Source organism: Dermacentor silvarum, chromosome 4 (assembly GCF_013339745.2).
Source record: "Dermacentor silvarum isolate Dsil-2018 chromosome 4, BIME_Dsil_1.4, whole genome shotgun sequence".
NCBI classification, from domain to species: domain Eukaryota; kingdom Metazoa; phylum Arthropoda; class Arachnida; order Ixodida; family Ixodidae; genus Dermacentor; species Dermacentor silvarum.
The window spans coordinates 59,721,459-59,735,260 of NC_051157.2; the positions used below are offsets into that span (position 1 = coordinate 59,721,459).

The window sequence follows — 13,802 nt, forward strand, 5'->3', positions numbered from 1 at the left end:
TGAAGGCGTCCATGGAACAATGACCACATTCGGTTGAGCTTATTCTAGAGCAAATGACTGTCCTTGGGTGCACTCCATGCCGATCCTGTCTTTTTTTTCCATCATCAACTTGAAATTGCTCATCAGGTGTTGTGTTTGCACATTATGTATAACAATGCATGGCATTGCAGTTGCATATGAAATTGCCTCTGTTAATTTTATATCAATTAATGCTACCAGGCAGAATATCACCAAGACACCAAATTCAGCACGACTGGTATCATTAAAATGGCTCCTCAACTGCTTTGAGCATTGTAAACAATCGTTCACGGTGTGGAGACCGTGTGATGACGATTGTGCCTGCAAATTTTCATGCCATTGTATGGCTTGGAATGAATGAAAGACTTTATTCAAGAGGAAAAAGGGGAAGGGCTCATAGTCTTATGGTCGGGTCCTTCCGTTCAGGGCTCCACTGGCCTCCGCCGCCCGCCGGACTTGATCCAGAAGTGATAGTTGCACCCCCAGGTCCGAACTGGGGAGCAGGGCCTCCCACTGCTCCATACTAATTGTTGTCTGATTGCCTAAAATAGAGTTCAGGTCTCTAGGCTTCGGCCCGCATCCTTACGAAACGTGGTAGTGTGTCGGCCTAGCTCGCTCCGCACTATGGACATTTAGCCAGGTAAAGCACTGGATGTATAGTGTGTAATTTTGAGAGATGTGGATATACATCCGTCTGTATTCTTCTTAGGTCAATAGCCTCTTCACTGCTTAGGGACTTGTGAGGCATTCCATCCTTTTGGCACGTGAAACGCTGGTGAGCCAGAATCTCTCTGGCTAGAATTGGGACAGGCTATAATCGGGACCTAGAGAGCCCCGCTCGGTTACCTGAACGCGCGAGCTAACGTGTCCACCCTCTCATTACCCTCGAGCCCAGCGTGGCCTGGGCACCAAATCAAGCTATGATGGTGGGTCGGTGTAGGTTCGAGAAGTGTGGAAACAGCTGAAAAATCAAAAAGAAAGCCTGCATCCTCTTCTCCTTGAACGAGCTGCTTGGGTAGCGAGCAAGACGTGGCCATAGGGGCATCACTTCTGTGACATGTGCATGCTGCCTGAAGTGTAGCAATAGCCAGCAGTAACAGGAACATGTTGGACATTCCCGCAAAACACAGAATGTGCAGAAACACCTTTAGGAATGCACCGCTCAGCAGGAAAAAGAAAGGATGAAAAACGAAAAAAGAAGATAGGGGTCATTACAAGAGTTGAATGTCGCTTGTAGGCACCAGTTCAGGCAACAGCAAAGAGCCTCGGCACTGGAAGTGCAGGTCTCCTCACCACTGCTTTACAAGATTCTCTTGCTTCTCTCTTGGCTACTACTGAACCCTGTTTAAATATTCCTGTGGTAGAATGCTCTCTGGATGCCCCTGATTTTCAGTTGGGCCTAATAATGAGTCCTTTAACGTAACAGCATGGTTCTTACCTTTAAATGTGAAGGTGCACCTTTCTGAAGGTCACCGTGATGTGAATGTAAGATTTTTTTTTCTTCATGGTTTGCGTTTTTGTTTCTAATTCAAGTTTCAACATTTTCAAGAAATCATTCTAGTTGCACTTTACAATTGTGACTACATTAAATTGTATACAAGCATAGAGCTGCTATGGTGGCTCAGTCACGGCGGTTGTATTCCGCTGCTGAATACTAGGTCTCGCTTTCGACACCCAGTTATTTTAGCAGCTGTATTTTAGGAGCAAAACACTCTTGCTATGTTCTGGCTGCTCATTAACAAAATACCCATGTGGCCAGGATCCACTCGTAGTCATGAGCTACATCATCTCTCATAGCACCTGCATTGTTTTGGGACACTAAAGAGGAACAATAAGTCAGTTTAGACCGCTAAAGCATCCTTCAAAATTTGGTATTTTGATTATTTTTATGGTATTAGGTCGATAATCAGAATAGAGAATGAAGGTCAAAGTCTCATTTTTTGAATTTCGCTCCAAAGCCTCAGGGTCGGCACTTCAATGTGATGTCACAAATTTCAAAGTATTTTTTCGTATTTGGGGCTCAGTAAAAGTTCTTCTTGAGATTGTTAAGCACAGTCTTAGACTCGTTTAGAATACAACGTGGTCAATCTTTGCTAATGAAAAATGAACTAGGATCAGGCAGACAGCGTCAAGATCCATTACGTCATGGTAACCTGGTGCACGAACTTCTAGGCTGCTTTGCTGTGTCTAATTTTTTTGTCTTACTAAGCCTCTTATTATCATTATTCTCTTTAGTGTCCATTTAAACACTATCAAGCAATCAATCGTAATCTTCAAGCATGCAAGGTCATCAAGCAGTTTTACCCCTTCTCAGGGTTGACTGCTCTGCTACAAAGATGCATCATGCTCTCAGCAAAATGTTTTTGCACGTAATGCTCATTAGTGAAGACCAGTGCAGTGTATTTCTGTTCTTGTCTTTGAAATACTGTGAAATGCATGGATCATGAATAGATCATATAAAAACTTCACAGGTAAATCTTGCTGGTAAATTACTGAGTATGGGGCATTATGTGCACACTGACATTGTGCTAGCGACGACAGGACCTCATACAAAACATCATTCACATGATCTCTTCTTTTTCCTCTTGTAGAGGTTCCCACTCTGCACGAAGCTTGCATCAAGGTGCTTATAGAAAACGTCGAAGGTAAGAATGAAAGTGTGATCTCTTTATTAGCTCACTTGTAGGAGTGTTCGAATTGTGAAATTTCCTAATTGAATTGAATATGAATGCTTAAGAAGAACATTCTTCGAATATTCAATCGAATGCCAAATATTTTCTTATTTCTAAACAAAATGGGGAGACATTATGTGGAGCCAATTTGGCAAAAGGAAAAAAAGAAGGCTTATTTACATTATTTGGTATACATATAATGCCATTTAGAACTGAACATTTAGTCAACTAAGGAGCTTGTTAGTGAGAAAGATGATTGTATCTCACACATCATCGCAGCAATAGTAATAAAACACAGGAACAGCGCATCACTTGATGCATGAAGAGTGCTGTGTTCTTTGAAGGAGCAAAGGGTAATAGTACTATACAACGCTGTACAGTGTTTTAAAGGGATGCAACTGGTACATCCGTGCAGCAAACACGATTGTCCTGCACAGATTCGTCCAGTAAGGTCACCACTTGCACCTGTCTTCTTCCCTGTAGAGTCCAATAAGTGTTGTTATCCATTATTTTAGGAGGGAAACTAATATTCAACAACATTGAGTAGGGAATTCTCGAATTGAATACAAATGGGATAGCAAAGACTATTCAATTCATATAGAAATATTGGCTCGAAGTTACTCATTTGTTTCTTGTGTGGGATGACAGAATTCCTCAAGCATACCTTGGTGGTGTTGTTAACCCCACCCTCCCCTTCATATTCCAGGCATGGCATACACAGGAGGAGTTCCATATGACATCCTCAAGCCTGTTTTAGAAAGGTGTACCCCCAAGCAGCTGTACACTCTCGAAGACTACAACCCTGTGAGTTCTGATTGCAATTTATGCTGCTTTTGATGAACCAGAGCTTTTCGCATATTTTTTTATATATTTTTTAAACTTATAAGTACGTGACAGACTCCTCTTGGAGAATTTACTAATGTGCAACAATAAAAAGCCCAATAAAGCATGAACAAGAACATGGAGAAGTAAAGACAACAAAAAAATGGCCATAGTACTACAGAATTCTAGGATAAGAAATGAGCCTACATGGGGCTCGAGGAAAAGTTCATAGTTACGATTCCGAAGTGCGATAGCTTGTGGTAACACAGATAAAAATGAAGTATCTGTTCTTTTCCAAATACACATTCCTCACTGAGGTGGTTATGATAAGATTTATACAGGGTGTTTCAGCAAACACTTCAAAAAATTCTTAAAGGTTGCCTGTGGCAGATAGCACAATTCTAGTTCATGAGCTGCTCTACTCGAAGAGGCGGACATTACTTGCACAAGAAATTGACATGCATTATTGAATAATTAACAGAAATTCACTAATTAAGTTTCGAACTAATTATGTGATGGCTCATATTGCAATTTACAAATTGTAGCCGTGGAGTTCGCAAGGCAGATCCACTTGGAACGAATTCTCGGGATGCCACCAGTTTCGAGATATTAATTCCCAAACCTTGCAGAGAAATGCATTGGCATTCCAGTTAGGTTCTTAACAAAACGTCGCTTTTTGCATTGAAGCACAAAATTAACTGGAACGCCCATGCATTTCTCCGCAAGGTTCGGGAATTAATATCTCGAAACTGGTGTCATCCTTGCGAACTCCACGGCTACAATTTGTAAATTGCAATATGGGCCATCAGGTAATTAGCTAAAAACTTAAAGGGAAACTGAACATGTTTCCAAAAAAATCGAGTTATAAGCACCATTTGATACTTTTGAGCACCCTGAACATGAAAATCGACAAGAAATTTGACATGGCGCAACCAAAAACGCATTATTGGCATAAAAACTCCGAGCTGCGGCTGGGTGGCGCGCGGCGAATCCGGCTCGCATCGATGATTGGTGGAGCGCACTGTGACGTCAATCCATGGGTCTAAGAGAGCCCGCCGCAACGTGACAGCTTCTGACCAGGTACGGCGACTACCTCCCAGACGATTTCGCGCAGTTCAGTCGCTGCTATGGATAATTTTGATCACTTAGGGGTGATTTGCGTGACACCATGCGCATTTGAAACAGTGGCCCGACAACGAGAAACACCTACGCCAAGCGCGAGCGCGATAGCCAGCGCGGAAGTTGGAATGGAGCCCGCCGGATCCGAGGACCTAATTGCGACATTTACCCGCATTGGAAGTATCGCCTGGTACGTATTCGTAAGTTTTTCTGAAGCTGTACCGTTCTATATAGCCTTAGAAGTCAGAGTGAGATTGTATTATCTTCATACCGGGCGTCCTTATAACAGAGAATACGGAAAGAGAGACTCGTTTTGTACACAGTACATTCTACTGTTGCTGGTTTGCAAGTAATGAAGTGCAACTGCCGAAGTGCCCTGAAGGTACACATCGCATGGAAATTATTGTATTTGCAATATAATTTAATTCAGTGTAGATATTAGGTACAAAGATGCCTTCTGCTGTGCTCTGAGTGCAACAAACAATGAGTGCAATCATTGCGTTATTCGATCTTGCGCGTGAATGCGGAGATGCACTGTCAGTACAGTGCATTTTGCAGTTACTAAGATAACAATACAAGATACAGAAGTGCCAGAAAAATATACGCCGCACGGAAGTGAATTTTTCTTATTTTTGCAGTATAGCTGTGTTGTTTTGTGACCCACGGTGCTAGAAGCAGCGTTGGACGCCCCGACGGCGTGCTTGGGCTGCTTGCCATGTCGTGCGGGAATTTGACGAAAAACAAAAAAGTGTGCCACTGCACGTTGTTATGCATATCTATACGGTTTACTGTAGTTCTATTTTATGCTTTTTGGCCCTCGATTTCCGGTTGTGTTGAAACAATCAGAGGTAAAAGCCCACTCCTGTCACTTCACGCCTTTGAACAATCCACCACTTTCCTTAAAGCAAGTGATGTAAGCACTCATTAGGCGCATGGGCACTTAGGTATCCGAGTGCGGCTGGATGCCTGGTGTGACATCGAAACTTTATTTTAGGTGTCTTTTCTACCTGACGTATATTTCTGTTGCGACAGGTGTTCCTGCATGCACTGCAGTGCAATGGAAATAGAAGAAGAATGTTTGTGCTGCCAGGAAGTAAACGAAATTCTTGCACACGGTCTTGCCTACGGAGGTGTCACACGACCACTTTTGATCGTGATCAAGTCCGATCTGGATCGAAATTCTCGACTGCGATTGGCTCCCTCGTGCAGTTTGTGCGAAGAAGCGAATCACGACCGAGAAATTCGACCCGGATCGGGCATGATTGAGATCAAAAGTGGGCCATGCGACACCTGTATTATACTTGCAACGCCCATTCTCAGGCCATAGTCACAATTTTGGGTGACACATTCGCATGGCGAGTCCCGCGTCTGGGCCGCATTCACGAAACTTGTCCGTGTGCATTTAGGCGGTCCGTCACAGCCTCGGTTATCGTCTCCACAACCTCAAATAGCATGCGACGGACCGCCGACCATTGAGGACGCGTTCTTTCAGAGACGTTCCACAAAATACAGGCCCAGATTTGGAACCCTTCGGGGAAAGCATCGCCAACGACAGAAGCGAGAAACAGAGATTTAAGTAACAGAATGAGAAACAGATGGCGATTACCCAGAAAAACGATGTGCATTTTTTCTACATGCGGCATAAGCTCCTACATTCGATATCTTACATCATGCTTCCGTCTCTTTCGCGAAGGCTGCTCTCGGTGGCGGCGATTCATTCCGTTTATGAGCGAAGATTGATGGCACCACACCTGGCCTTAGTCGAGCAGATTTCACCGGAATTCCCATTGCACGCATCAGCAATAAACTCTGATCGGTAATCACTGTCCCGAAAATGTCTTGAACAGAGAAGAGTGGTTCTTGAAGGCTTGAAATTACTTCGTTTCACCGCTGCGATCCACTGAGCAGCTTGTTTTTTCTGCCGTGGGAAATTGTGAAAGATAATGTCGTCTTGGCCGCCGGTGCTCGTACAGCCGTAGGCAGCACAAAAGGACGGCATGGTGACACTAGTGTATGCTTCTTAGACGGAGTTCTCCTTCAGGTAACAGTCCTTTGAAGCGTAAGCCGGAAACGCAGGGTGGAGGATCTTGATCATTTGCAATAAAGGCCACAGATGCAACATGACTGAAGCACAAAACCTTCACACGATTTCTGCGCGGGCGCCCGGGACCCCTATATTGATGTCGTTTCCGCTAGCTTTCCCTTCCGCCGCCGCCGTGGGCTGACTCCACGAGCCACAGTGGGCGGAGTGTAGCTGCGAATTTAATTCTAAATTACGCCGCCACTACTTGTATGATCAAAAAACAAAACTTCGTACCGGGGATTTCAAGTGTCTGTGCGTCAGAAAGACGTCACTTTTTAGAAATCTAAAACCTGTTCAGTTTCCCTTTAATTAGTGAATTTTTGTTAATTAGTTGATTATGCATTTCATATTTTTGTGAAAGTAATGTCCACCTCTTCGAGTAGAGCAGCTCATTAACTAGAATTGGGCTATCTGCCACAGGCAACCTTAAATAAATTTTGAAAGTGTTCACTGAAACACCCTGTATAAAATGTATATCGATCTGCAATGTCAATGGCGTTACACTATCTGTATACTATATTTGTACACTAAACTTAAATGCATTGCAGAAAGCTGAGTGGCACAGTGCACAGATTTATTGTCCCTCAGCAAACTGCCTGAATCTTCGAGTTTCAACACCCGTTTTTTTTTTTTTTTATTCAATGATGTATGTGAAGGGTTGCGGTGAATAAATTATAACCGTATATAAAAAATGTTCATGATCTGTTCAGCAGAATTTCTGCAAGGTTGTTTGGTCATTTCAGTGGTAAGTCTTTTTACAGTACAAAAATACAAAATGCCTTCAAGCTTCATTTGCAAATGTCTTCGAAGCTCTCCCATGCAGATATCTTTTATCACTTTTTTGTTATTCGAGGATGCTGTGAAGTGAATTTCTTTATTATGTTACACATTGCCGAAATCTGCACGTGTGCAAGAATTGACAGAATTTCTTGGCAACATAGTTTCAGTTTCTCAGAACTGAGGATATAGGGCAATTGTTAAGGGCGTAACATATGTGCACCTGTAATATATATATATATATATATATATATATATATATACTCTTGTCACTTCATGGTCCTGTTCTGTGAACATAAAGCTGTTCAGCTCCTTTTGATCCTCACACATATTATGTAAGTACACTCCTCACCAAGCACCAAAGAGCATTGTAACTTGCTCTGTAACTAAGCTAGATTGATACCTTTGTATAACTTTTTGAACTGCATAAATGATCTGACAGACTATTATTGATGCAAAAGCCTCAAATGGCTAATTGAGTGAAAAAGCTGGCGTCCGACGTCTGGAGCAGCGAAACGGCATCTAAATTTCCATTGGCAGTGATGCCATGTCACGAGCGTGCCTCGACGGAGATCCCATTGGCTGCGACACCACGACACGAGCACACCTCGACGGAGCAGAGCAGGCGAAAGGGCACACCTGCTGCCGCAGTAGCGCACCATATGTTGCATGAGGAGAGAGGGCATTGCCCAGACGTCAAATCGCTCTCGCTCTTAGAAGAATGTGTTATACGCGCGTTCCTTGTCTGGGCAAGCTCTCGCCTGCATTCTAACTGTGCCTCGGTAACGCCAAATCAAAATGTGCCAAGCGTCTCAATGCACTCGATCGCTTACAAAGAGTTCATAACTTGAAGGACTGCTCAGCTGCATTCAATTGGACATTAATGCTTTCGCATTCACAACTCATAAGAAGTGCTTAGGTGCCCTCGGATTTTTTAGTATCTTCCTGTTTAAAGCATACATTTTTGCACTTTTGCATTCTTGTGTATTCCAAGTTTACATTCTTTTTATTTCTTGCACACTGTGTCACCACTTTTGTTATAGCCCCAGTGAACGGTTCATGTGAGATTTGGTAGCCTCTCGCAACGCACACAAACGCTCACAGTGAGAGCTAAGCGCATGCTTTGTACGAACTGCTTTTATGCGCACATTCAACTACCATTGTTTCGGTCGGTGGACTGACCTTTGCCAGGGGTTACAGGCTTTAACCACCATTAGCACATTATGCAGAGCCATGATGATAGCAATAGATGATGTTGATAACTGCCAAAGTAAGCCTGCACATTCGTCATCACTGGAGAGCCAGGCACTGCTCAGTACACAGAGCTGTTAGCCAGGTAGCCAAGCCTATCCAAACGCTGTAACATGGGATACAGGTAGTGTAGAGGGCTCTTTTGGAAAATAAAGTTCTGCGAGTCACTAACACCTTGCTTCCAGAAATATTTAAAAAATAGTTGGTTCAAAAATGCTGTGCTAACTCCTAACCGCTGCTAACTGAGCTTTGCAACTTGGTGTGAAACATTTGTGCCAAGCCATGCTTAACTAACAAGCCATGCAGCCGTCAGTTGACAGTGTCACACATCAGTGCATTAATTTCTTTATGAACAAAATGCAATCAAAAGATGATTGATAAAGACAAAACAAAGAATGCATATCTTGTGAACAAGGATGTGATGCACCTGACTAAAACTGTAATACATAGAATGGTGTCATGGCTTTTTAAACATGTACTATAGACAGTTAACCCCTGAAAGCCCAACATGTCATTTTTTATACGCTCAGTTTGATATATTAAAATCCTGATTTAAGCATAGGAAAGTTAATGCAAAGCCCATAGTATAATTTTTGATCTGCAGAAGTGATGTTTGAGTGCTGTAAACCAATCACTAATTAATTAATTACGTACTATACTAAATAATTCTAGCTCAAATAGCATTTCATTTTTTTCTTGGTTTGCACATAATCTCTATGGCCAGAAATAAAGGTAGCCATGTTCTAATTTTTCTGTGTGTGGAATGGTGTCGGAGCTTTGTGTGGAAAATTTAATTTTTTTTTTCTGATGGCTTTCTTTCTGTGCCAGTTTAAAATTGTCCATTTCAGACTATCTGTAAATTTCATGTTAGATTCTCTCTTTACAAGATTACGCACTTTAGCTAGCCTCTTTAGGAGGGAAAAGGGGTTACATGCTTTGAATGTTATAGGAATAGAGATTAGACACACTTGCTTTGCTTGGCCTCATTTCATCCAGCCATAAAAGAACCAGGCTTCCTTATAGTTACCCGTTTTGGAACCCATTTGTCCTGCAAGCTCGTGTATGAGAACCACTGTGCTAGGTTGTTGATGCACAGTTTCATGGAGGCACAAAATCCAATTAAGCATTCATTTATGTTTCATTCTGATGTGAAGCCTTACTATTTTCCTTTAATATTTTTATTTCCCAGTACCTCCTCGACGACACTGACGAGTTGTGGCAGGCACACTGCACTCGAGAATTCAAAAGCAGTATTCCGGACGCAGGAGAGACATGGCGGGAGTTGTACCTGGTAAGAGTCCTAACCATTAGTTATTAGCAAAATGTGTTTCGCCACAATGTTATCTTCATAGATTTGTGACATGCCCTCGGCTGCTAAAAATGTAAGGCTTGATTGAATGATTTTCATCTTCCAAAGCAACACTTGGACTACGAGAGATTCTGTAGTGAAGGGCTTCAGAATAATTGTGACCATATGGCATTGAGTGGTACAGTCAAGCCCGGATACACCGAACACCTTTGGTGTGCAAAATGTGTTTCCTATATCAGCAGTTCAAAATAATTGTGCTTACCCTAAAAACTAACGATAAAGAACTGAACAAGGTGCAGAAGGGGGTGCTTTATAACCAAAAATGACAGGCAATGTACTTATTGGTAGAAATCAGTGATTGAGGTCTGTTAAGTAGTGTAGACCCGATAATGGCACTCTGCATCTTTGTCATGCTGTTGACGTCATCGTAGGTCAAGGCTCTGGCATATGCAAGATGCCTGTGCGACGTAATCAAGATTGAGGCAGTTGATATCAAAACCACTGGATGCGCATTTGGGGAATCTGTAGTTTCCTGGTCATACCCGTTGTCACTGGAGCCCTTCATATGCAGAATTTGTACACGCGACCAATATTTCATCTGAGATGTTCTCGGAGACATCAAGGCCGTAGTCAGCCACAACAGTCGTCCCATATTAGTCCACAGCCGGCAATGCCTGCATTGGTCATCTATGTCCACAGGACTGAGCTGATGCCTCACATTAATTCTTTGGAGACTTTGGCAGAAGGAAATTCAAACCTTCCAAAAGCACCTTATTCTCGCAGCCTTCCATAAGAGAGACAAATATCCTCGACTTACCAAGCATTACAGGACCATTGGTGGGAATATTCAATGTCTTGGTGCTCACAGACCATTTCAAGAGACCATCTTCAACATTATACAGTATAGACCACTTATAACATAACCGCTTATAGGGCAGGACCGGATATAGTGCGGTCTTTTCAGACTCCCGTTAATTTTCCCATAGCACTCCATGTATACACGTATCACTTATAGTGCAGTTGTGGGAAACGAAATACCGGTTACAGTGCGGCTGCCTGGGAGTACGGAAGTCTGCGGTGATGGCGAACGCTCCCCTCAAACGGGCGCCCCAAGGAGTGCTCGAGGAAGAGAGAAAGAGACGAAGTGGAGGAGAAGGGCACGTGGTGCAAACGAACAGCCAGTGAGGCTGAAACCAGAATCTTGAGTGTGAGTTGTGAAATATCAGGGCGCGCATAGCGAGCGAGGGCCATGAAACTGCCAATGCCGGCCACGTTCGCTTCACGATAACGGCAGTAAACGAAACTTCAGGGAGCGGGCGGCGCCTGCACAGCACGGCGAAGGGCGCACGCAGAGACCGTGGAATGTGAGGGAGGAGGGCAGCAGGGAAGCGTATTTCGCCTCGGCAACTCCGCCGCTTCGGTGGCTCCCCTCGCCCTCCCTCATAGCTCCCTCACTTTCGACTGTCACCGTGCACGCCTGCTGCCGTGCAAGCGCCGTCGCTCCAGCCGGCCCGGCGCCACCTCCCCGAAGTTTCGTTCTCTGCCGTTATCGGAAAGCGGGCGTTTGCCGGCGTGGGGCAGTTTCATTGGCCGGCCTGGGACAGCGCCGCTGCTTCCCTCTGCGTCGCAGCCGCAGCGTGCAAGGTCAACACGTGACTAGAAAGTATAGGAAGGATAAAGGAGAAAGAGGGGTTCACTGCCATTTTCTACGCGTGGCTACGGTAGCGTGGCTGAGACGTCGGCACGTACACGCATGTTTCGGCGCAACGCAGAATCGGCGACCTTGCCATTTGAGAGAAATTGATTTTTTTTTTTTTTTTTTTTTTTTTTGTTCGCGCGCGACATTGAGGGGTCTCTCCTAAGCTTTTACTCTATGGTGGTGCCGGAGCAATGTGCCGGTCGGAGGCGCCACCGCGTGATTTGGTTGGAATTAACGAGATTCGACTGTAAATTGAATGCAAACGTTCTAGCCGCTTTCCTCGACTGTCGCATACGCATGGCGGCTCGGTGCACATGTTTTGCATATGTGCGGGCCTTGAAAATTGTTGCTTTGGTTATAGTGCGGATATTCGCGACTCCGACGACTTACGTTATAAGCGGTCTAAACTGTATGGCCTAATGTTAACCACTTCCTAAGTTTCCAATCGCCTTCATTGCTTGTTGTCGCCCCTCGCTTTCTCCTTCAAGTTGTCTATATCCTTGAGACATTGCTACGTGCTGCACAGCTGTGATTGTTTGTGCGATGTACCAGCAGTGTCAGCGCATCTGTAAGTCAGAAGGCAAAAAAAAAAAAAAGTTTGAGATAAAAGTGAGGCACTGTGCTCATTTGCTGCGTCGTGCACCAGGCTAAGTGCAACTGTTTGCCTTCTCCCGGCTTACCGAGACATGGCCGCATTTGTTGCATCGCGGTTCATTCTGTTTATTGTAACAGAACGGAGTAGGGCGCAGTCGTTATAAGTGGATGGCTCTCTCATACTCCTCGCCAAACTTTTTGGGTGTTTATAAACTGTTCATAGTAGCTGAAAGTTTGATTTAAATGGGATCGTTGTAAGTGGGCTTCACTGTAGCTAAATCCACCAGGTACAGCCTCCATGGCTAGAAATCGAACCTATGAGCTCATGCTCAGCAAAATGCCATAGTCACTGAAACAACTGCATTTTGTACAAATGGGAAGCATCCTCCTACTTAAACACACAAGCTTTGGCATGACACACACACATGCACCAAAGTCGATTGATAACATTTCTTTAATTTTGATGCTTGAAAGCTCAACACAGCGGATGTGTTTGCACTGTGAAGCAGTGTCACTAACATAGATTGGTTCAACTGTCGAGTGGTTTAACGCTTGTCACATATTCTTGTGCTTTTGCAGAAAAAGTATGATGAACGTGAAGAGAAGTTCAAGTCATTGACCGCCACGATCTCTGCTTCCATGGCCAAGGCTACGCCAGGTAACTCATGAATTAAACAATTTTCTTTGCCTAGATAAACTTAGATGTTAATTGAAGATGCCTTACGGCATGAAGAGCAATATTACGTTAGGCTCTTTGAGAGAATCGCACACATTTGCATGCAGTTGTAGGCTTTGCTGAAAATTTTTTTATTTTTTTTTTCAAAGCGAAGGAGTTAACCACCACAATTTAACCTTTTGCTGCATCTTGTGCGTGCTTTTGTTAAAATTTTAGTTGTACCCCAAGGATGAAATGCAGGTATTGTGGCATACTGTGAAACAGACATCTGCTGTTTGACACTCTGGTGAGACATTAGACTTTTAGCATAAAGTGGGACCTTGTTGATACAATCTTCATGGGAACCAGAAAATAAAATGTATCATCCAAAGCAAGCTCCAAAACATCAGAAAACAGGCTTACTTGGTAACAAACTCGCTAGCGAAGCTTCTTGTGGCGTCAAGTAATACTGCTCCACATAACGCACGTGTTATGCGGAGCAGCATCACGACACCACACGAACCGCAGCCGCAGTTTTATTGAGCAACTTTAAAACAGCTCGTCAGTTTTCGCTGAACTTTTTTTTTTTTTCAAAGTGTGTAAACAAGTTATTTGGAAAGATAAGTTCCTTGGCATAACTACGGAGGTCACGGCACCACGAGGCTATGAATTACGAAACAAAGGAACACCGTAGAGACCGTTACACAACGAGCGTGATACGACTGGCGGACGAGGGCAGGCGCTTCATTCAGCCATGTTACCGCATGAAGATCTCGCCTGAAAAGCGAACCAAAACAAGCGCA

General features: G+C 43.8%; 1 protein-coding gene across 1 annotated transcript in view; it reads left to right on the forward strand.

The window, feature by feature from the left end:
- LOC119450096 (transcription elongation factor B polypeptide 3) overlaps positions 1 to 13,802 on the forward strand; it is a 31,017-nt gene that overhangs the window by 9,378 nt on the left and 7,837 nt on the right. Inside the window, exons 8-11 of the mRNA XM_037713459.2 lie at positions 2,610 to 2,663; positions 3,397 to 3,494; positions 9,932 to 10,033; positions 12,924 to 13,002. Of these exons, the coding sequence (XP_037569387.1) occupies positions 2,610 to 2,663; positions 3,397 to 3,494; positions 9,932 to 10,033; positions 12,924 to 13,002 (333 nt within the window). The remainder of the gene's footprint in view (positions 1 to 2,609; positions 2,664 to 3,396; positions 3,495 to 9,931; positions 10,034 to 12,923; positions 13,003 to 13,802) is intronic.